At 42.3% G+C, this 24,903-nt stretch overlaps 1 protein-coding gene across 1 annotated transcript in view; it reads right to left on the minus strand.

The window, feature by feature from the left end:
• DNAJC11 (DnaJ heat shock protein family (Hsp40) member C11) overlaps positions 1–24,903 on the minus strand; it is a 94,325-nt gene that overhangs the window by 16,738 nt on the left and 52,684 nt on the right. Inside the window, exons 5-10 of the mRNA XM_007942588.2 lie at positions 7,595–7,723; positions 6,028–6,150; positions 4,929–5,002; positions 2,001–2,190; positions 1,283–1,368; positions 781–897 (exon numbers count right to left, since the gene is read on the minus strand). Of these exons, the coding sequence (XP_007940779.1) occupies positions 781–897; positions 1,283–1,368; positions 2,001–2,190; positions 4,929–5,002; positions 6,028–6,150; positions 7,595–7,723 (719 nt within the window). The remainder of the gene's footprint in view (positions 1–780; positions 898–1,282; positions 1,369–2,000; positions 2,191–4,928; positions 5,003–6,027; positions 6,151–7,594; positions 7,724–24,903) is intronic.

Genomic DNA, 24,903 nt, shown 5'->3' on the forward strand with positions numbered 1-24,903 from the left:
ACACGGTGGCTGCGATGATGGGATCAAGTATAGCAGGGATTGTGGGGCTGGCGCGGGATTGGGCAGTGTTTCGTTCTGCTGTGTATGGGGTCACTATGAGTCGGAAACGACTCGACGGCACTTAACAACAACAACAAAGAGGGTGGTGTCATGGGATCTGTGAAGAAAGGCAAGAGGGAATGATCAATCAAGTAAAACACTATGGCAATCAAGCAAGATGGAGACTACACATTTCCCACTGGATCTGCAGTGTGAGGGAGTGGGCCGTGCTGACAACTCTGAGGAAAGCAGCTTCTGGGGGAGGGCTGGGGCAGAAACCAACTGGAGTAGATTTAGAGAAAACAGAGAAACAGGAGGGAAGACAAAACAGACAGCTCTTACAGAATGAATCTCTAAAGGAAAGGAGAGGGGCAGCAGCTAGGAGGTGAGGAGGGGTCCGTGTGCTGATGGAAACAATCGCCGACGGGATATACACATGTGAGAGGGGGTGGGCACCCAGAAGTCAGTGCAGAGGCTGGCCGTAGGTCTGTCCATCGTGAGAGCATGTCAGAGACACAGGGGCTGGCAGACATGCCAGCAGAAGCTCTGACTTCCTCAGTGACTGCATGTGGGGTTTCTAGACTCTTACATTTATTTACACACCAAAGGCAGCAGCAACTATAGCTTTAAAAAAAAAAAAATCACAAAGCCAAGGCTATTTCAGCCTTCACTTTGGTTAAGCCTAGCTGAGTCAGAAGTTGCCAGACAGTGTGAGGTCAAAAAGATCCAAGTTCAACTTACTTGACTTTGAGAGAAACACCTTGTGGGACACCAACGCTAACAGCAGCACCTAACACGCTGTGCCTGGAGATCTTCCTCTCTGCTCCGTACTCCACCACTGTCCCAAAGAAGCCTGCCCTGTGACAGCAGACCAGCAGTGAGGCACAGGAAGGCTCCTCAGCGTGTGTACCCCTTCCATTCACCATGGGCAATTGCCACTTAACCACACAGGCTGGGTTTCCATCCCTTCCTTCCTCCACCCAGAGGGAGGAGTAAATTCGTGAATAGTGCCTTCAGTCAGCTGACAGAGACACCCCTGGGAGAGGGCTTCCACTAACCTCTGCGTTGCTCAAATACTGGACCTGTGTGGTAATTAAATCCCCACTGCCAGGTAACAGGAGGCACTTAAGAGATGTCACACACACGAAAAGATGAACACGGGAGGGCATCTTATACCGAATGGTTCCACTCTCAGCCCTACAAAAGCCCAGTGTGTGTCCATGTGAGTCAGGCCAGGACTTACTTCAAAGATCCTTTCACTCGAGTCTGGTCATCATCCTGGAACTTGTGCTGGTAGCTGATCAGTGCGAAGGAGTGAGGGATTCCCAGCTGAGGAGACAAAGGTAAACAGGGTGTGTGGCAGGTACTCCAGCCTCTCTGTGGGGCATGGGCAGCTGCCTTCCCCACAGGGCTGTGCCTCCTCCTCAGATGTGTGTTCAAGGCAGGGCTACAACCTGGTGGCCTCACCAAGTGTGTAAAACATTTGTGGCCAAATTTCACATAAAAGCTTTCTAGCTTCTCATGACAAAGAAAATTCTGCACACTGAACTGATATTCCTACATGGTGGCAGTGGCCATGGCTGACAGTGTCTGTCCCTCTCAGTAGGCTGGGGCTCCCAGCTGGCCCACCCCCACTTATTCATAGCACCCACTTGGCTTCCATGGCATCTGAGAGCATAATTTTGCTTTGGGATTCCCTTTACCAACCAGGGCTCCCACCCTGATTCCTGGGTTTCTCCCAATCAGATGTGACAATGGCATGTTGCTTCATGGGCATCTGAATGCAGCCACCACAGGAGCCCGAGACCAAACACATCTTAACATTCAATAAATGCACAAACTTCCAGCAGATCAGGCTGAGTGTGACATCCTCAGAACCTGCCCCTCAGCAAGGGCAAGAGCTACAAGCACACTGAGTGCTGCCCACAGCACCGGATCCTCCCAGGGAGCACAATCCTCACTTGCAGGGCTACCGTGAAGTGGCTGGTCTTGGTGTCCCGTACGATACTTGTGTTCATGGCCGACTGGATTCCCCATCGCCACTGCAGGTAGCCCACGGTGTTCTTGTCCAGGTTCCTTGCGAGGACAGTGGTAAGGCCAGGCCTGATCCCCCGGGATGAGAACTGCAGGGCACAGTTTGTTGTAACAAAGCTAGAGGGGCACACAGACAAAGGGCCTTGGATGACACATGGCTCTCGGCTGTCCTTTGCTGAACTGTCCTCTCAGCCAGGCTCAGGACTTGCTCACTGTCACTTCCAGTAGTCCCTAGGCCAATTCCCAACAAGCAAAGGCAGGAGTTCAGCCAGCCTCCATCCATAGGAAGGGGAAAGCAGCAGGCAGTGACATTGCCGTATCTTTTCAGTGAGCTTCCCTGCTAATTGCACTTCTCAACCCCTCCCGGTCTAACTTTAGCTACAAGCAGAAGCCCCTAAATGTCAGCTTCCTGAACTAATGGATTTAATCCTGGTGTACATCAAAATCACTGGGAGGGTTTGAAAAAAAGTGGTCCAGGGCAGTGGTTCCTAAACTTTGCTGTACTTGGAATCACCCAAATAATCTAAAAAATATTGATGACTGGCTCCTACCTGCGGACATTGTGCTTTAATGAGTCTTAGGGGTTATATGGACCTGCTGTTTTAAATTTCACCAAGGGATTCTAATGTGCAACAAAGTTTGAGAACCCCTTTGCCAGCACCCACATCAAACCAATTAGAACAGAATTTCTGGGTGGAGACCAAGACAGCAGTACATCTTTTATTATTTTTTTTTAAATCTGCCAATAGTTCGGTTGGGTACTATATTGATGGAGAGAATGAAAAGCTACAACAGTGAATCAACAGTGAACTAGCTCCTCGCCAGGGCCTCTGAAGCCTGTTTCTGAGGGAGTGCAGCACCACCTTCTGGTTAAAAAGAGGTATTCATTTCAGTATCATTTACAGCACTCAGCTTCTGGTGTTAAAAGGAATGATCAGCTGGCTTTTTATAAACGCCAGCATTAACTAACTTGCTCCAATGTCTGGAATTCTGTCTCTCTGCCACCTTTCTAGACTCGAAAGGTGATGCTTTTGCCATTTAAAAAAAAAGGCAGCTCTGATCATTATCACGCCTTTACTCACAGACCTCTAGAAGCTTCATGTGGCCAAATGAATGAAGAACAGACCCTCTTACTCTTCACAGGACCCCCAACCCAACAGTTTCCCTCATTTCTCTCATAATTGCTGCCTTTCTCTGCTTAAGGCACACTGGGGCCAGGGAAGGCAGGAAGGCAGAAGAGATCAAAGTCACCCCTAGAATTTCAAGGTCAAAATATAAAAAAATGTGACCCCTGTTTTATTACGGAATAAGATTTATGATGTTTTATCCAACACTGTCTGAGACAGGCCCTACCTCAGCCGGGAAGACCAGCAGCAGTCATGCAACAGGAACGTGAGTGAACCCTTCAACGGGGCTGCCTGCCTTCCCGGAACTGATCCCATGCACACCAAGCACTCTTCCCATGACCAGTTGGGTCAGAACCACCTGGCCATAGAGCTAGGGAGCCTGAGTAGCAGACACAATTACTCTGGCTACTGAAAGTTAATAAACTGGTATTCTTGTTTACAAATTGTCCCCCTTGTTTATAAATTTGCATTCTCAAGTCTGATAATGTACTATGACAAGTTCAACCTCCAAACCTGTAAAAGCCAATGGCCAGCCTGAGACCCACGGTGACCACCAATGGACAGACACCTTATGAGGCTCAACAAGAACCAAGTGTCTCCTAATCCTGTCTGATCTTATCAGTCACTTGGGGTGCTTGACTCTCACTCACAGGTGATTCAGTTAGCAGGGCAGGTGAGGGGACCTGTTCTGTTAGCATCAGAGGTAACAAGTGAAGCAGACAAGATTAGAAAATAGCACTTTATATACTGTATCACCTCAAATTCTTGTTAGAATTTAAATCCCTGTCTCCTTCCCAGACCCACTAGAGCAAAGCCTACAAAACTGTGGTCTAGCCAGTGACCAGGTGATCACCAACACCTGGGATGTCTAGCACACCTGCCTGGAAGAACTGTAACAGGTAAGTCTTCCCCCAAATGGGCCTCCTGAGTTCCTTTTCTGACAATAGTCACCTCCTCCTCCTATGGAGTGGCCTGTCGACTTGCCTTGGTGCCTACTCCATGCCCTATGGACAGACCTACAAGCCTGGAAGGCAGGGATGGGTCTGCCTCACCTTGCACAGTCCTGCAGACACGCAGGTAGCTGTTCAGTTGGAAGGGAAATAATTTTTTTCCCAAACATATACCCCATTCTAGGACTCTGTTAGCTATATTTTTGTTTTTCCTAGAATAAAGAAGTTTTATTTTGTCTTCCACCCAATTCTTTTATCTGAGCTCACACAGACTCCTGGAATGGGGAGTAAGTATGCTTCTATGTTCTAGGAGAGAAAGTGGGAGTGTGACATTACTGTGGGAATAGAGGGACACAGAGGCTGCCATGGTTCAAAGCCTCAGCACATTGTCACACGGTCAGACAAGCTGCTTCATGCTTAACAAAGCCCCTTTTCAGGAACTTAAACAGAGGGCCACATTCAGTCATCATCTGAGCACTGCTGACCAACTTCCCCATGAAGGCACTTTCTTTCCGGTGTCTCCTGGTCCTCCCAGCAACCATGAGATAAGCAGGACAGGAATGTCAACCCCATCTGAGGAAAGTGCAGCTTATAGAGTGGTGCGCACAGGACTCCAGATGCCCTCCCACCCTGGGCACACCTCCCCATGCTCTGGCTTCCCATAAGCATCCACAGCGACATTGCAGGGCAGACCCCGTAACTAAATGCACCTTGACAAACATGGGGTCCCACTCTCCTAAATCAACAGACCATCAACGCACAGCTCTCTTATATTTACCATCTTGGTGTGAGGTTACGGAAGAGCTTTAGACCAAATAAAGGCCCCTGGAGATCTCCAGCTCCAAATTCTAACTGTTTAAAAAAAAAAAAAAAAGCATTAATGGTGTTTTTACCTCATAGCAACCCAGTTGCAGGTCTGTACCTCTGGGTACAGTTCCTTGGCTTAATTCAATGCCATGGCCTGGCCAGACTCTTAAAAGTAGGGGGAGGAGGAGGAGAAGGACTCTTATGTCATCTTAACCTTTGCCCAAAGGAGCTGCCTGTTCCAAAGATGCAGAGGAGGCCTAGATTTCAGTGATGCAAGTCTAAGAAAGGAGCCCCTCCACATGAAACACTGCTTGCCTGCTCCCCTCTCCCAGCCTCAGGAACCCCTCTGCTCGTTCAGGGCTCAGGTCAGGAGGGGAGGCTTGGGTACTGGGGCCCCGCCTCACATTAGAGCTGCTATCTACAGAGGGCTGGCTGCAGTCAGGTGCACCCCTTCCCTCCCTGGGGCACAGGCTTTCTTTGCCTCTCATTCTGCTCTGCTTCCCCAGCTGCAGGTCTCACAGGTGACTGGAGATGGCTCTCCTGGGCCTGGTGGTGAAGCCTGTCAGCAGTTCTGTATGCATACAGCCTTGGCGTCTGCAGCCAACTTGGCTGCCTCATTTACTAAGCTGGGTGACTTTCAAGGCAACGTTTCAATGTTAATTTGATACAGCTCAATTTGCTCGACAGAACTGAATGACCACCATTCACCGGACCAGAACACTGAAACCATCCCCAGCCTTGTGTGGGGAAAGGGCTCAGCCCACAGGCTTCTGCTTGAAGCGAACAAAGATGTTGAGTTTTTTGAGGATGGCCTTCTGGAAGTCAGGGTCTCAAGGGAAATTTAGTGTTTCTATCCTAACCTGAAACAGTCTGGCAGCTAGGACTCCTCAGATAAGAGGCATATTCTTCTCTTGGGCTCAGTCAGCTTATAGAAGCTTGGCCCTGAGAACCCTGCTACACATTCATGTGGCTGTCCTCAGGTCACTTTGCAGGCCAGCTCTTTCAGTATAAGTGTTCAGAACCAGGTTTTACAAGGGATGAGACAAAGCCTGGCCAGGCGGCAAGATTACCTCTCCCCAGCCCTTTGCAGAAGTGACTCGTCGGAGCGCGAAGTTAATGGAACCCCCTCCATTCCCATTCTGGGTCGAGAGGTTTCCAGAGAGGATGGCTGTGTCTGTAGCTGTCAAGGGTGCCTAGAAAAATCATAAAAAAGATCAGGGTTACTGGTCTGATAGAGACTGGTGAAACACCTAAGAGTATGGCCCCTAGCCACTTTTTAGGCCTGGAACTGAACTTATTCCCGTGGCTTAACTTTCAGCAAATGAAAGGCAGGCCTACATGCTGAACAATTACACCAGGGAGGTGCATTCCTTAGAATAATCAATCACAGGAGATCAGAAGGGCAGCATGTGTGCAGGGAGAAGGCTCAGAGGGCAGGAATGCATAGGAAAGAAGGACACAGGAGAAAGGTAACCACAGGGAGGACATGGGAAGAGAGCTGTTACACTGTGGGGATTGCCATCAATGTCATGAAACGAAATGTGTATGAACTGTTGAAGGGAAAACAAATTTGCTATGTAAACTTTCACCCAAATCATAGTAAAAGGTTTTTTAAAAAAAAGAAAAAAAAAAGGTATGCCTAGAAAATATTATCTGCTGGTAACAAACAGAACAAAGCAATGAGGGCTCCAACAACAGCAGCCTAATGAATGTATGGTCAGTCAGGGCCCAAAGTGCAGATGACCCCACACTTCAGAATGTGCAGCGATGACTACTTACTGCAAGTGCTTTACTTTTCTCTCATTTTACTAATGTGAACTGCACGTGGCTACCAAGGTTACATGTTTTGCAAAAGTTTTGTGGGAAAACATAAATACCACAGGGAAACATGGGGCTGAATGTGGGTCTCAGTGTACCCAATGGTATCAAATGCCCAGAGACTGTGCCAGGTGCTCCCCACTGTGGGATGTCTGGCCCTCTCCAGAGGTTGCTGGCAACCAGCATGAAGGAAGGGGCTAAATACCTTCCCTTGGCTTCATTAGCCAACTCTGGGAGCTCCAAGAGTGGGCAAGTGTCCCCGAGTTAGGACTCCATGTTCCAGGTTGATATGTTTTAAAATAAATACATGACCTGAGGAGGCAGAGACCTACTATGACCCTTAATAAAATGGCCTGATATCCTCACATCCAAATAATGGGCAGAAAGATGACATTTTGGTGATGCCAGGGTTCAGGAAGCAGAAATGCTGTAGATACAGCCTTTCAGCACACAACAAAGTACGCTTAATGCTAAAGCCACTTCCTAGAATTATCCAGAGCTCTGTGTTCCCTCCTGAAATAAATCACTATGACCTTGGGCTTCTACTTCTCCTGGACCATTAGCACTTTCTAACTGGCAAGACCCATGGACACTGGGAGCTAAGTGGCCCCCCCTGCTACTCATGCTGGCTGACGTGTCAGAAAGCAGTAACAAACCAGGCGGTGACTGCAGACTTCCTTCTTTTTTTTTAACTTGCTAATTGCATCCTTTCATAAATAAAGATGAGAAACCCCCGAGTAGGCGCTCTCATTCCAGCTGCTAGTGGGCCGTGCTTCATTAACTCAGCCGGCTGTACTCAAAGGTGTTTGTGTTCTCTACCTCGATGGACTGGGAGATGTGCATTTTGTTAATTTCAATCTGTGGAAAGCCACTTCCAGAGACATCTTCATATTCCTCCTCATAACGATCAAAAAGGTCAGTGGCATCTACTCCAACGCTGATGGTTCCCTAGGGGAGAAAAGCAAGCAGTCAGCATGAGGGAGTGGTATTTGTACAAGGAAAGACAATAGTACGTTTAAAAAGCCATCGTAGCTTAATTGCACCAGTCATCTGACTTCATGGTTCACTGGGCTCAGGTAGGACACTGTGTGATGAAGCTACAAAGCGTGAAAGTCACAGTTTGAAGCCAGGCTGCAGAGAACCACAATTTCAGAGCCAGAAAGGCTCCTTTGACCCAGTCATGTCTCCAGGGGAATGACATCCAAAGACAAGTGAGAAAAAGAAATGAAATCTACACAGTCTGGTTTCAGGGAACAAGGTGCATTTCATGAGTCTAAGCAGATTATCTCTGGATTTAACCCCCAGATGCAGAAAGCCACCAGAAACTAGCTACATAAATTAAATATTTTCCTCTAAACATGCCCACACCACAAAGCTACCTTAAAACTTGTAAAACAGAAAAATACCTCCAAAGATGCAGAAGTGCAAACAAAATTAAATGATCAGTAAGCGGGGGATTTAAGAGTTGGTCCACCTTCTAAAATTAATTTGAGAATTAAGTTGTGAGAAACAGACCTATTCTCTCAACAAACAGTAAACTGAAACTGTACTGACTGAAAATGCTCTTTATTCAGAAAATCAATTTTACTATTTTCTTTTATATTCCAAAGACTTTTCAAATGGGCATGTATCTTAAGTTAATATGTGAAAACATGACCACATATACACACATTTTCATTAAATTCTCTATGGCTCATTTTCAAATTTAACTTTACTGAAGTTTAATTTATGAATAATAAGCTGTACTCACTTGAAGAGCACAATTCATTGAGTTTTGACAAACATATACACACATGAAACAACCTCTGGAATCAAGATACAGAACATTTCCATCACCCCAAGAACAGCTTGGGGGGGTTTGTCTTTTTTCTTTAAATAATATTTTACTGTGTTTTTGGTGAAGGTTCTACACAGCAGTTTAGGTTCCCATCAAACAATTTCTACACAAGTTGTTCTGGGACACTGGTTACATTCTTCACAATGTATGAACATTCTCATTATTTCCGTTCTGGTTGTTCTGTTTCCATTAATCTAGTTTCCCTGCTGCAGTACATTCTCATTCCTGTTTTAAATTAATTGTTGACCATATGGTCTCAAAGAGGCAATTTTTAAAGGAACACTGTACTTATCAGTGATAATTCATTATTTTTTGAGCCAATTTGCTATATAGCCATGTTCAGGATAGAGGTGGAACAACCTTGCAGTGGAATGTAGTAGTCTGAGCACTCTTGTCACAGTGATGTTTGTCATCTACTGAATGGTATAAATCAGGGGGCTGGTAAGCTTTTTCTGTAAAGGGCCACAGCAAAAATTTTAGGCTTTGTGAGCCATACAATCTCTGTCAGAAGTACTCAACTCTGCTGTTGCAGTGTGAAAACAGCCAGACAATAGGGAACAAATGGGTGGGGTGTATCAATAAAACTTTCTTCATGGACACTAAAATCTGAATTTCAAATAGTTTTAACATCTAACAAAATATTCTTTTTTTGACCCCCACGCTCCCAACCATTTAAAAATGTAAAAGCCATGCTTGGCTAACAGGCTGAACATAAAAAAGCAACAGGCTGAACTTGGCCCATGGGCTGCTCTGCCAATTCCTGACATAAATTTACAACAATTTTTTTTATTGCTTGTTAATGTTTCTTATTTTGCAGTAAATCTTTTAGGCAGAAATGAAATTAAACATAGCATATGTTTATTGACAAATTTAAGTACTAAATTTCCATCTTCCCAGAAAGTTGATGATAACCTTGTAACTTGCATAAAATGTTTTCAACACTGACCATCCCTAATGCTAACTTTAACCACATGAGGATTAAAAATCTCAGGTCTGCGAAAGAAGCATCAGCATCTTCTTCAACAGTTAGTAGTTCTTTTAAGAAGACTGTGCCCAAAAATGAGGCTGTAACTGCAGAAAGTATATGTGCATATAACTTTGTTAAACATGACTTTTCATTTAGATCAAAAGATGATGTCGTTGTTTTGTGCCGTGGAGTCGGACCCGACTCATAGCGACCCCTCCTTGGGTTTCTGAGGCAGTATCACTATGGAAGTAGATTGCCCCATCTTCCTTACGAGTGATCAAAAGGTAGTTCTTCTAAATTAATTTTGCTCATTTTCAATGCCAAGGCTTTTTCATGCTTAAGTGAAAGAGCAGTGGCTGCTGATGTGCTGGCTCTAAGCAGAAGGATATCACAACTGTTAATGATGCCAGTTTCATAGAGTCCTCAGATGCTCTGAACACACAATCAGTTCAGTTACCCCTAATAATTGTTTCATTTCTGTTGAAGGTGAAACACTGACATTACTATAAGTGCTTCTGTAAATTCAGTTAAAAAGTTAGTCACTCCATGTTAAGCTGTTCTTTCTGTATGTATGTATTGACACTCAAATACAAATTTTTGTATAGTATCCTGGTAAAAAAACAAAACAAACAAAAACAAAACAAAACAAAAAATACTCAATTTATTAAGCCAAGAAATCCATGGAGCAGAACTATTCTTAGAATTAGTTGTAGTACAAACATAATGTGTCAAAACAAGCTGTGACATGTTTACTTACCAAAAAAAGCTGTAAATGTCAACATTTACAAATACTATGTACATTCACAAAGTAACAGACTAATAAATTTTTATGGTGAAATGAATGCTGAATATAAAAAAAATATGCAACATTATAAGACATGTGAAACTATATATTAGAAATATTTAAGCCTTTGCAGAACTATGTTTTCAGTCAATCTCAGGGTCCTGGAATGGTAATGAACTTAAGTTTTTTACATAAATTTTGGCTGCACAATCAGTTGGGTATTTAACAAAGGGAGTGCAAAACAAAAATCCTACAGCCTTTAAACTATTTAGAAAATTTCAATCACTGAAAATAGAGATTGTAATCAGAAACACTCTGAAATTTCTCTTAAGGAGAGAAAAATCGAATAAGGGCTAAATGGTATATAAGATTTAATTTTGAAATCTCATAATGGCATTTTGAAATATCTCAATTTATGCTTAAAACTCTTGATGGAGTTGTCATTTTTAACTGGTTACATTTATATTCTGCCCTAGAATGGAATGAAATTGATAGGCTTACAGTTTTATATCATCTATATTTGACAAAACATTCAAAAGATCCTAAGTAAAGACAACTTATAAAAACATTCTCAAAGAAACACTCTGGAGATGAAAACACAGGAACTGTGAAAATATTTGGGCCAAAATATTTATACATTCTAATATAAAGCAATTGAGAATTGATAGTATATTTTCAGGTGCTCTGGTGGTACAGTGCCTAAGGTATTTGACTGCTAACCAGAAGGGTGGCGGTTCAAACCCACTAGCCACTCCTCAGAAGGAAGATTGGGCAATCTACTTCCGTAGAGATACTGCTTCGGAAACCCAAGGAGGGGTCACTATGAGCCAGATCCAATTCCATGGCAGTGAGTTTGTTTTAGAGTTGAGTATATTTTCTCAGTTAAGAATACTATGACATACAAAGAAGGATCTATGAAATGTGTCAACAATTTTAAATTTAGTAACTATAAAATGCAACTTTTTTGAAGATAGCAGGCAATTTAATGAAAGAAAAAACGAAACACTGAAAATAACCCTTCAGAAAAACACCAGTGACAGAGTTTGAAAGCTTGGATTCCAAGAAGGCCCTCCAATAAATCACTCCCACTGTTACTCACACCCTTATGTACACCTCTATCCTTGACTTTGAACTAGCCCTGAGACTTGCTTTTGTCCAACAGAATGCAGTAGACATGATGGCACAGATTTCTAAGGCCAGGTCTTAAGAAGCCCTGCAGCTTCTGTCTGGGTTTCTTTCTGTGGACATTCTGTGGGCAGTTAGCTAATATGTACAACTACCCTGAGGTTGCTATGTTGTGAGGAAGCCCAGGCAAGATAGTGGAGGCTGTATATGGAGAGAGAGAGGGTGGGGGGAGAGAGGGAGAGAGACAGAGAGGGAGAGAGGGTGAGAGAGGGAGAGAGAGAAAGAGAGAGAGAGAGAGAGAGAACGAGAGAGAGAAGGAAGCCAGGCGAGGCTTGAAGACACATGAATGCAGAAGCTATCTCTGACATCCATCCAGCAGAGTCAGCAACATGGTAAGACTCCAAGTGAGAACTGTCTAGCTGAGTCCACTCAACCCACAGAACTGTGAGTGACAAAAACTTGCTGTTGCAAGCCACCAAGTTTTGGAGTGGTTTGTTATGTATGTAGCAACACAGAACCCAAACACATGGTATTCAGGGCAGATAGGACTAATAAACTGATTAATGTAAGTGATTATGACACAAATAATGATTCTGCTTATGCTTTTAATGTCCACACAATCAATACAATTTAAAAAAGCTGTTTTAATATAAATAAGTATACTTTTTTAAAAAAAAAAAAAGAAATCAGTTTATTTTTGAAAAAGAAGTCTTGGTGGCAGTAATTAAAGCACTTGGCTGCTAACCAAAAAAGTCAGTGGTTTGATCCCACCAGCCGCTCCAGAGTATGGCAGCCTGCTTCTGTAAAGATTTACAGGCTTGGAAACCCTACTATGGGACAGTTCTACTCCGTGCTACAGGGTCACTAGCAGTCAGAATCAACTCAACGGCAATGGGTTTTATTTTTAAAAATAGCTTTTGAATAAGCCATTTTACAAGTTTTCCAATATAATAAAGCATGGAGAGAAAGAAAGAGAGAGAGAGGGAAGGAGAGAGGGAGGGAGGGAAGAAGGGAGGGAGGGGGGGAGAGAGAGAGAGAGAGAGGGAGAGAGATACCAACATTTTTCAAAAACTTATTTGATTTTAATTATTTAAAGCATCCCTTTTGCTCTCAAAAATGCCCTAGTCTGAATGATGAATGATATAGTCCCCCTGTTTACATGCTACCATAAGGACTCTGGCTTTTGCTGAATGACAGGCAAAGCTAGCTGAGTGCTCTGAGCAGATATGTCATGAGGTGACCTACATTTCACAAGTTCTGGGTGCTGTGTACAGGCAAAGATGGAAACACGAAGAACAATTAGGAAAGGTTCTTACAATACTCCACACTCAAGAGCACAAGAGACGATGATGGTTTAGTTCACCTAGAGCAATGGCGGAAAATACTGATTATGTGTATATATTTTATAAACGGCCACCTTAACCAATTCACTTATAAGTCTTGGTAGGTTTTGGCTGATTTTTTAAAGGCAGGCAATTATATACAAATAATGAGAATTCTATATGTCTTTTATTATTTGTCTAATCATATTAGATAAAACTTGCAGAGAGATGTTAAATAGGGCTTTAAATATTTAAATAATAAATATTTGTTTTAAACTTTGAAGTGAGGCAGCGTCAGAAGTCCTCTAAATTCAGGCAGAGAGATTAGAATCAGCATCAGTCCAAAGTTGATTCCTATGAGGTGGACATTAAACATACCTCCACTCTCCATCACTCTCTCCCAGTTCTGACACCAGTTGTCCCTCCCAAGGCACTCATTACTTCTTGGCTGGATATGATAATCTGTTGCATGGCCACGCAGAACTCACAGACTATACTCACAATTATGGGGTTTATAGGGATATGGAAGTCTGCTTATCTAAAGATTTATAGCCATGGAAACACTATGGGGCAGTTCTACTCTGTCCTATAGGATTGCTATGAATGAGAACTGACTCAAGGGCATTGAGCTTGGTTAGGAAGGAACAGATCAGGATCAACTTTAAAGTAACAACTCAGGAGACAGGATATAGTTCACCAATCAGGACAGCTTCCAGCCTCTCAGCTTCTTCCTGGCCATGCCTGTAGACAAGGCAGGCCTCACTCTCAGTCTCTGCCCTGCTTGGGCAAATGGTATCGCTCTCATTGTGTCCTGGGGCTAGGAGTCCTCAGTGCAGGGATCCTGAATGCAAAGGACACACTCTGCTCTAGGTTCTTCTTCCTCGTAGTGAGGACCCCTTACCCCTCTGTAAGATTGGCTCTCTTCAGCCTAGTGGGATGGCAAAACTGATGAATCCCCTTAGGTAGACCACAGGCAACTTATATGCACAGTCCCAGCCAATCATTTTGTGGGATTTAAGAGACCAGACTAGAAAAGATATATTAAAGCAATTCATTGCACTGCAGTCTCACCCTGACAATCAACTGATTCACTGTTGTTGTTAGTTGTTATGTGCCGTCGAGTGGGCCCCGACTCATAGCGACCCCTCCTTGGGTTTCCGAGGCAGTATCACTACGGAAGTAGGATTGCCCAACCTTCCTTCCGAGGAGTGGCTGGTGGGTTTGAACTGCCAGCCTTCTGGTTAGCAGTCAAGTGCCTTAGCCACTATGCTACCAGAGCTCCCAACTGATTCACTAGATACCTTGAAAAGTTGAAAAATATTTCTCAAGTCATCACGTTTTCAACCATTCTGTTGTCTTAACAGAAGCTCACAATAAGGAGAAGTCCCAATAAGCTGGGGAGTTCTGAGACTCTACAGCCCCTGGTGTTGACCCAAGTCTATGGAAAATGACTGGACCAAAACAGCGTGAGCTGAGCAGAAATGTTAGGCTAAAGTGCCAGCCACACTTGATGAAATGAAATTAAAAGTGCTTGAGACAAGGACTGACCAAGTGATTTTGAGCATATAAGATCATTTCTTAACATTTTAGAGAGTGGTTTGGATACCTTTTCTTTTTCCTTCTCAACGAAATAACCTCTTGAAGATATAGTCATCTAGTTCACAATATCAGAACTAGATGGATTTCTACTCGACGTGCCAAAAATAGGTTTGGCTGCAACTTATAATTCATTTCCACTTTTCAGATAAAGTGTTTTACACAATAAGAAGTCAAAAGCTTGAGAGGAATAAAAGTCAGATCTGAATTTTGACAATGGATCAAACACATGTAGCAAAAGGATGAATACAAATAAAATTGGATAAATCAAATGAGTTACATTTTCAACAATTTCTAAATGAACAAGCAGTTTCATGTCCTATTATTATTCAACTGTTACTGAGTTAGCATTCATTTTTTTCAAATAAAAGTAACCTCTGCTATTAAGTCCAAATGGCAAAAATTTTAAAGTATTATGTTTATTTCCTCTGCTACTAGCCCACAGCACATTATTTTTCTACAGCAGGTGTCAGCAAACTTTTTTCTGTAAAGGGCCAGACAGTAAGTAATGTAGGCCTCGTGGATGAGTACCTTCAAAATTATTCAACTTTGCTGTTGTAGCACAAAAGCAGTTATACATAATATGTAAATGAATGAGTGTTATGGGTGTCCAATAAAATTTTATTCATGGATACTAAAATCCAAGTTTTATATAATTTTCATGTGTCATCAAATAGTCTTATTATTTCTAAAAAAAACATTTGAAACTAAAAAATATAGTCTTAGCTCAAGGGCGTACACAAACAGGTGGCAGGCTACCTGTTCTAAGTACTTAACTCTGCTAAAAGTTTATAAAAAAAAGACAACAATAATGCAGTTATGTGTAATTCTTTGAACACAAAGATGTTGTTGTTGTTGTTGTTGTGCCGTGGAGTTGGACCCGACTCATAGCGACCCCTCCTTGGGTTTCCAAGGTGATATCACTACAGAAGTAGATTGCCCAACCTTCCTTCTGAGGAGTGGCTGGTGGGTTTGAACCATCAAGGGACATCAAGTTAAGTGCCTTAGGCACTACGCCACCAGAGCTCCTACAAAGATGATACTACTGAAAAATCATAGCATCAATCCGGCAGCTACAGATAGTCAACTGAGATCTTCGTCCTTCTGAAGCTACATCTGAATCTACAGCATAAGGCATTTTTTTTTTCCTTCTATACTAACTGGACTCCCTAGGGACCTCATCCCCCATCTCCCACTATATTTAGCCAATCAGGACAGAGTAATAAAAATATACAAAAAATGGTCAAAATCTGATTTTCTCAGTTTCTCAAGTTGGGAACTACTCAATAAACCCCACAAATTTATAAGACTCAAATGACTTAAGGAGCCAAATTACACAATATGAAGTAGCTGAAGAGAACACCTTTTAAGCATTTATTCCAACCCATAAACTACAGCCCTACTGGGTCATCAACTCTCTGGACTATGAAATGCCCCACTCATAAGTTAACCCTGGTTGTTGTTGTTGTTAGATGCCCTTGAGTCAGTTCTGACTCAGTGACCCTACATACAGCAGAACAAAACACTGCCCTGTCCAAGATGTACCCACCTACCCCAGGGAGATGCACCCCTTAGAGCAATCAACCATGAGACATCAGAGGGGTAGCATTCACATAGAAAGATAGATGGACTGATAGGAATGAAGAGATAAGAAGGGCACAGGGAGGGGGCAGTCACAGGGAGGAGAGTTTTTTTTTTTTTTATGGTTGGGGATTGTAATCAGGCGTGAAATCAAATGTGCATGAACTGTTGAATGTAAAACAAATCTGCTTTGTAAATTTGCACCCAAAGCATAATTTAAAAACAGAAAAAAAAACACTGCTCTGTCCTGCAACATCCTCACAATCATTGCTATGTGTGAGCCCATTGTTGCAAGCCACTGTGTCAATCTATCTTGTTGAGGGTTTTCCTCTTTTTTGCTGACTCTAAGGTGCTCTGATTGCTCAGTGCCTAAGGCATGTGACTGCTAACGAGAATGCTGGTGGTTCAAACCCACCAACCATTCCTTGGAAGGAAGACTGGGCAATCTACTTCGTAGTGATACTGCCTTGGAAGCCCAAGGAGGGGTCACTATGAGTCGGATCTGACTTGACAGCAGTGAGTTTGATTTGGTTGGTTTTACTCTACTAAGCAAGATGTCATCCAGGCAAATATTGTATTAGTCCGTTACTGAAAAAGTCAAGGAAAGGTTTATCTACGGAAGGAAATTTTCTTTGTTGGTTACCAGGGGTGGGAGGGGAGGAGAGGGAACATTGTTAGATAGATAAGAGATAAGTATTGATTTGGGTGATGAGAAGGGCAATGTACCAAATGTGAGTGACCAATATGGTGGCACTGAGGAAGAGAAAGACATAGCTATATGGGAGGTACAGACAACAAAGATGAACCTTTTTGCACATACAGTACTGCATTGTCAGTGAAGGCAAACGTGGATATACGGGTACATAGATGGGTGGACAGGCTGAACTATTACGTCTGTCTATGAAGTGGGGAGTATATCCAAGAACATGTAGAGGGTTGGCAGACAATGGTCCTATAAGTGTATGTGAATGATCAGAATTCTCAGGTGTATAGTAGAGCTGACAAGGGGCAAGGCTGTGGGACCAAGCAGTTGAACCTGTGGGCTTGGGACCATAGTCGCAGGGGACATCAAGCTCAATTGGCATAACATACTATACAAAACATTGTTCCACCTCCTACTTTGGCAAGTAGCAACTGGGATCTTAAAAGCTTGCAAGCTGCCATCTAGATGCAACAATGGGTCTCTCCTCGTCCAGAGTAAAGAAGAATGAAGAAAACCAAAACTCCATGGATACAATCAGTCCTAGAGACTGGTACACCATCCAATCTGCAGCCTATAACGACTATGAGACCAGAAGAACTAGATGGTGCCCGGCTACCACTGTCATCCACTTGGAAGGGGATCTATGTAGGAGGTCCTTGATAGAGAGGGAGAACAATGTATAACAAAACTCAAAATCATGTGGAGAAAAAAAAGTGGGGGAGGGGGGACCAGGTTTGCTGGTTCGATAGAGCCTGGTGGAACCCTGAGACTATAGCCCCTAGCTGCCCTTCAGGTCTGGAATTGAACCCACACCTGTGGTTTCTAGCCAAACAAAAGACAGGCATATGAGTTGGTCATTTACCTGAGGTAGATACACTCCTTGGAGAGAACAATCATGGGAGAAAGAAGAGCTGTTTATGCACAGGGAGACAGCTCAGGGGGCAAGAGTGCATGGAGGGATGGACATAGGGAAAAGGTAACTATGGGGAGGAAGTGAGAGGGGAGCTGTTGCATTGTGGTAAATTGTGGTCAATGTCATGAGACAAAGTGTATGTGAACTGATGTATGGAAAGTGAATTTGCTCTGTAAATTTTCACCCAAATCACACACACACACACACAAAGTCTCTTAAAAAAAAAAAAAAAAAAAGATGTCATCCAGGGACTGGCCTTTCCTGGTAACGTGTTCAAAGTATGTAAGACAAAATCTCATCATCCTTCTAAGGAGCATTTTGGCTATACTTCTCTCAAGACAAATTTGTTTGTTCTTCTAGCAGCTAGTTCAATTTCTTCACCAACACTATAATTCAAAGACATCAATTCTTTGGTCTTCTTTATTCACTGTCCAGCTTTTGCATGTATATGAAACGACTGAAAATACCATGGGTTGGGTCAGGCATACCTTATGCATCTTCAAGGTGACGTCTTCGTTTTTTAATACTTTTGCAGCACATCTGCCCATGGTATACGTCATTCGATTTCTTGACTACTGCTTCCATGGGCATTGACTGTGGATCCAAGGAAAATGAACCCTGACTACTTCAATCTTTTCTCCATTTACAATGATATTGCATATGAATCCAGTTGTGAGGATTTTTGTTTTCTTTACACTGAAGTGTAATCCATACTGAAGGTTGTAGTCTTTGATTTTCATCAATAAGTGCTTCAAGTCTTCACTTTCAGCAAGCAAGGTTGTTTTATCTGTGTATCACAGGTTGCTTTCATATAGTTCACTTCTCAGATTTGCTTTGGCATCTAGATTGAATAAATATGGTAAAAGGATGCAACCTTGATATATACCTTTTCTGATTTTAAACCACACAGTATCCCTTTGCTTTGTTCGAAGGACTGCCTCTTGGTTTATGCACAGGTTTGGCATGAGCACAATGAAGTATTCTGGAATTCTCATTCTTTGCAATGTTATCCATAATCTGTTATGATCCATACAGCCGAATGCCTTTACAAAGTCAACAAAAACAGGCAAATATCACTCAAATTCAATTTGGATTCAGAAAGAGGATGTGGAATGAGGGATATCACTACTGATATCAGATAGATCTTGGCTGAAAACAGAGAATATAAGAAAGATGTTTACATTTTTACTGACTACACAAAGGCATTTGACTGTGTGAATCATAACAAATCATGGATAACATTTTGAAGAATGGGAATTTCAGAATGCTTAATTTCAAAGGGTTGTAACTTTTCATCATACTTATTCAATCTGTACATCAGACTATGTGAAGAAAAGAACATCAGGATTGGAGGAAGAGTAATTAACAATCTGCTTTACACAGATGACAAAACCTTGCTTGCAGAAAGGGAAGAGACTTGAAGCACTTACTGATGAAGATCAAAGACTACAGCCTTCAATATGGATTCCACCTCAACACAAAGAAAACAAAAAATCCTCACAACTGATCAATAAGCAACATCATGATAAACAGAGAAAAGATTGAAGTTGTCAAGGACTTCATTTTAATCACCGCCCATGGAAGCAGCAGTCAAGAAATCTAATGACATGTTACACTGGGCAATTCTGCTGCAAAAGACCTCCTTAACAAAGTGGTAAAAAGCAAAGATGCCCTTTGGATGACTAGGGTATGCCTGACCCAAGCCATGCGATTTTCATTCACCCCACATTCATAAGAAAGCTGGAAAACGAATAAGGAAGACTGAAGAATTGATGCATCTGAATTATACTGTTGGCAAAGAATATTAAAGTACTATAGACTGCCAGAATGAACACATATGTGTTGAAAGAAGTACAACCAAAATTCCCCTCTGAAGTGAGGATGACGAGACTTCCTCTTATGTTCCTTGGACATATTATTGGTAGAGACCATCCCAGGAGAAGGCCTGGTAAAGCAGAGGGTCAGCGAAAAACAGGAAACCCTCCGTGAGCTAGACTGGCACAGTAGGTGCGACAGTGGGGTTAAGCATGGCAACGACTGTCAGGATGTCCTGGTGTTTCACTCTGTGTACAGAGGGTTGCTATGAGTCAGAACCGACTCGCTTTGATGAATAGCAGTGAAACACCGTCTGACATAGTGCTGGACGATGAGCCCCTCAGGCTGGAAGGCACTCAAAATACAACTAGGGAAGAGCTGCCTCCTCAAAGTAGAGCTGACCTTAATGACGTACACAAAATAAAGCTTTCAGGACACTCATTTGCTGATGTGGCAATGTGACAACTCAAAATGAGAAGAAACAGTTGCAAACACCCATTAATAATTAGAACCTGGAATATACAAAGTATGAATCTAGGAAAACTGGAAGTTATCAAAAACGAAATGTTCATAAAGATCAATAATTTAAGCATTAGTGAGCTGAAACGGACTGGTACTGGCCATTTTTAATCAAACAATCATATGGTCTACTACGCTGAGAATGACAAATTGAAGAGGAATGGTGTTGCATTCATCGTCAAAAAGAACATTTCAAGATCTAATTTGAAGTGCAATATTGCCATTGATAATATCCATAATACCTAAGAGGAAGATGAGTTAATACTACTATTATGCAAATTTATGTATCAGCCAGGAGCCAACGATGAAGAAATTGAAGATTTTTACCAACTTCTGTAGTCTGAAATTGACCAAACACACAATCAATATGTATTGATAATTATGGGTGATTGGAATGCAAAAGTTGGAAACAAAGCAGCAGCACTGGTAGTTGGAAAACATGGTCTTGGTGACAGAAACAACGCTGGAGGCTACATGATAGAATTTTGCAAGATTAATGACTTATCCATTGCAAGTACCTTTTTTCAACAACATAAATGGCAACTATATACATGGACCTCACCAGATGGAAGACATAGGAATGAAATCAACTACATCTGTGGAAAGAAGCCATGGAGATGCTCTTATCATCAGTCAGGACAAGGCCAGGAGCTGACTGTGGAACAGACCATCAACTGCTCATATGCAAGTTTAAGTTAAAGCTAAAGAAAATTAAAACAAGTCCACAAGAGCCAAAACATAACCTTGATTATATCCCACTTGAATTTAGAAACCATCTGAAAAATAGATTTGATGCACAGAACACCAATGACTAAAGACCAGATGAGTTGTGGTATGACATCAAAAACATCATACATGAAGAAAGCAAAAAGTCATTAAAAAGACAGGAAAGAAAAGACCAAAATGGATGTCAGAAGAGACTCTGGAACTTGCTCTTGAATGTAGAGTGAATGGAAGAAATGATGAAATAAAAAAGCTGAACAGAAGATTTCAAAGAGTAGCTTGAGAAGACAGAGTAAAGTATCTTAACCAAAAGGAACAATACACTTGGCATTTCTCAAGCTGAAAGAACTGAAGAAAAAATTCAAGCCTTGAGTTGTAATACTGAAGGATTCTATGGGTATAATATTGAACAATGCAGGAAGCAACAAAAGAAGACGGAAAGAATACATGGAATCACTGTACCATAAAGAATTGGCTGATGTTCATCTATTTCAGGAGGTGGCATGTTATCAAGAGCCAATGGCATTGAAGGAAGAAGTTGAGGCTGCACTGAAGGAACTGGATTGGATAAAACAAGGTTCCAGGAATTGACGGAATACCCACTGACATGTTTCAAGAAATGGATACAGCACTGAAGGCGCTCACTCTTTTATGCCAAGAAATTTGGAAGACAGCTCCCTTGACAATCAACTATAACGGAGCCGTTTATGGCCATTCCAAGGAAAGGTGATTCAAGAGAATATGGAAATTATCTAACAAGATCATTAATATCACATGTAAATAAAACCTTGTGGTGTAGTAAATTACTTAGTGTGGCTTTTCTACCCATAAGTCTTTGTAAACTCCAAGGTGGGATTTTCTATGGGCAATTGAGGAGCTCCTGATTGCTGAAGTTGTCCACCTGGAGTATTTCTGTTGGGAGTGGCACAAAACAATGTTCTGGGAGGTTCCCACTCTCTCTCAGGTGCTTAGAGTTCTGATGCTATGATTGGCTAGTTTGACCACCCTGCCGGGCTCAAAAGGAGGCCTCCTAGAGGCAGAAAACTCTCTGACTGCTGGTTGAGGAAGACGTGCTGCCGAAAGAGACACGTGCCCCTGAAAGAGACACGTGCTGCTGAGAAAGAGACGAAAGAGACATACATTGCTGAGTAAGACACCGAGGGACCAGCACTGCTGGGAAAAAGACTGTGAGAGACTGTTGGCCGAGGGACGGTGGGCTGGGAGAGAGACTGAGCGTCCTTCCTGAACTTGAGTTGTAGCCTGGTGCTTCCCTAATAAACCCCGTAATCTGTGAGTTCTGTGTGGCCACTGCAGCGAATTATCGAACCCAGGAGAGAGGTGGTGGGTGCTTTGGGAGGAACGGTTGGTGAAAGGGCTGGAGGGAGGCAGCATGTCTGGCCTGGCAGGAATAGGCCTTGGGTTACTGCTGGTAATCCTGTCTTCCTCTTGTGGGATTAGAGGAGGTCAGAACATGTGGCCTCCTTGCCGTTTTTGCAAAACTTGATAATTCAAAATCAGTTGCAGCAATGTATTGATGAGAACTTTCAGAAATTCAAGCTGGATTCAGAAGAGGATATGGAATGAGGGATATCAGTGCTGATGTCAGATGGATCTTGGCGTTGGCTGAAAGCAAAGAATATGAGAAAGATGTTTATCTGTGTTTTACTGACTATGCAAAGTCATTTGACTATGTGGATTATGGATAACATTGCAAAGGATGGGAATTCCAGAACACTTAATTATGCTCATGAGAAACCTGTACATAGACCAAGGGGCAGTCATTCAAACCGAACAAGGGGATCCTGAAGAGTTTAAAATCAGGAAAGGTGCGTGTTGGGGGTATATCCTTTCACCGTATTTATTCAATCTGTATGCTGAGCAAATAATCTGAGAAGATAAACTATCTGAAGAGAAAAATGGCATCAGGACTGAAGGAAGACTCATTAACAACCTGCAATATGCAGATGACACAACCTTGTTTGCTGAAAGTGAAGATGACCCGAAGCACTTACTGATGAAAATCAGGGACTATAGCCTTTAGTATGGATTATACTTCAACATAAAGAAACAAAAATCCTCACAAGTGGAAAAATAAGCAATATTATAATAAATGGAGAAAAGATTGAAGTTGTCGGGGATTCCATTTTACTTGGATCCATAATCAACGTCTGTGGAAGTAGCAGTCAAGAAATCAGGTGACATATTGCAGTGGGCAAATCTGCTGCAAAAGACCTTTTTAAAGTGAAGACTAAGGTACACCTGACCCAAGTCAATCTTTTAATAGTCTCATACACATGTGAAACCTGGACAATGAATAAGTAAGACCCAAGAAGAATTAATGCATTTGAATTGTGATGTTGGCAAAGAACATTGAAAATACCATGGACTGCCAAAAAAATGAACAGATGTGTCTTAGAAAAGCACAGCCAGAACATTCCTTAAAAGAATGGCCAGACTTTGTCTCACGTACTTGGTCATGTTGTCAGAAGGGACCAGTCCCTGGAAAAGGAAAACATGCTTAGTAAAGTGGATGGTCAGCAAAAAAGGGGAAGACCCTCAGTGAGATGGATTGACACAGTGGCTCCAATGATGGGCTGAAGCATAGCAAATATTGTGAGGATGGTGCCGAACTGTGCAGTGTTTCATTCTGTTGTCACAGGGTTGCTGTGAATCAGAGCCAACTTAAAGGCACCTAACAAAAACAACAACAAGGTTTTATGTATTTTTTCTTTGAAACTAGAAGCTACTTCAAAACTATTAATATCTCAAAAATGTGTTTGTTTATTTCTACATTCATAGACTTGTGTCTATAAGCCTGTCTGATGTTTCTTGATCAGGAGAACTCATTATAACCAAATGCAACCACTACTCACAGGAAAGTCTGGAGAAAGAGACAGGGCCCAGCCTCTTCCCAGCCACCCACCAGATGTCATCACGGGCCCTGGCCATTTCTGATGGAAAGGAATTCCAAGCCAGGTGGGAGCATTGCTGCCGGCCCAGAGATCTACTTCTGCACTGGCTCTGTGATCAGCTTCCATCTCAAAACTTATTTTTTATGTTAGCTTTTTTTTTTTTTTAATGCATTTTATTGAAATATAATGTATGTACAGCAAAATATACAAAAGTGAAGTGACATAGGTCAATGCACTTCCCCACCCCCTGCAGTGTTCCCTCCCCTCCCCTTCCACCCCTGACAACCAACAAAGAAAGTTTCCTTCCATATATAAACCTTTCCTTGACCCTCCACAACAATGAACTATATTTGTCCTTCTGTGATTGATTTATTTCACTCAGCATAATGTCCTCCAAATCCACCCATGCCATGAGGTGCTTTGTAGACTCCACATCAGTCCTCAGTGCTGCATAGCACTCCATTGTGTGTATGCACCACAGTTGGTCATCCACTCCTCTATTGATGGGCACATAGGTTGCCTTCATCCTCTTGCCACCGCAAACAGTGCTACAATGAACATGGGTGGCAGATAGTTCCTGTCCTGGCTCTCACCTCTCTAGGATATATACCTAGTAATGGGATTGCTGGGTCAAATGGTATCTCCAATTCCAGCTTTCTAAGGAATCGCCATACTGCCTTCCACAGTGGTGGTATCACTTCACTGTCCCACTAGTAGTATATGAAGAGTCCCAATCTTTCCACATTCCTGCCAGTATTTGTTATTTTCTGTCTCGTTGAATCTTGCCATCAGTACTGGGGTGAGATGGTATCTTATTGTTATTTTGATTTGCATCTCTCTCATGGCCAATAATCATGAGCATCTCTTCATGTATTTGCTGGCCACCTGAATAGCCTCCTTGGTGAAGTGTCTATTCATGTCTTCTGCCCATTTTCCTATTGGATTGTTAATCCCTTTGCTGTTGAGGAACTGGGGTTTTCTATAAATCTTAGAGATAAGTCCTTTTCCAAATAAGTCATTATCAACAAGTATGAATTTGTTGCTGTCATTTTGTAATGTTTTTTGTGGTGTTGATTTCTTTGTTCCATATAATTTTCTGTGCTGAGCTCATTTTGTTTATAAATCATGTTATCACTTCCTTTGTTGCTACTGTTTTAGTATTTGCTAAATATCTGTGCTGGTCCTCCTTTTTATTTTGATGTCAAGGTTTATCATTTTTCTTGGAGGTTATCCTGTGATTTATAGTTTTCTTCCCAAGTTTAGAACAGTCCGTTCTATCTTGTAGTTGTCTTGACTTCCTTACCATTCAGAAGTTCTGTAACTATACACTT

Source organism: Orycteropus afer, unplaced genomic scaffold, assembly GCF_000298275.1.
Source record: "Orycteropus afer afer isolate SDZICR_OR568_19922 unplaced genomic scaffold, OryAfe1.0 scaffold00094, whole genome shotgun sequence".
Taxonomy (NCBI): Eukaryota; Metazoa; Chordata; class Mammalia; order Tubulidentata; family Orycteropodidae; genus Orycteropus; species Orycteropus afer.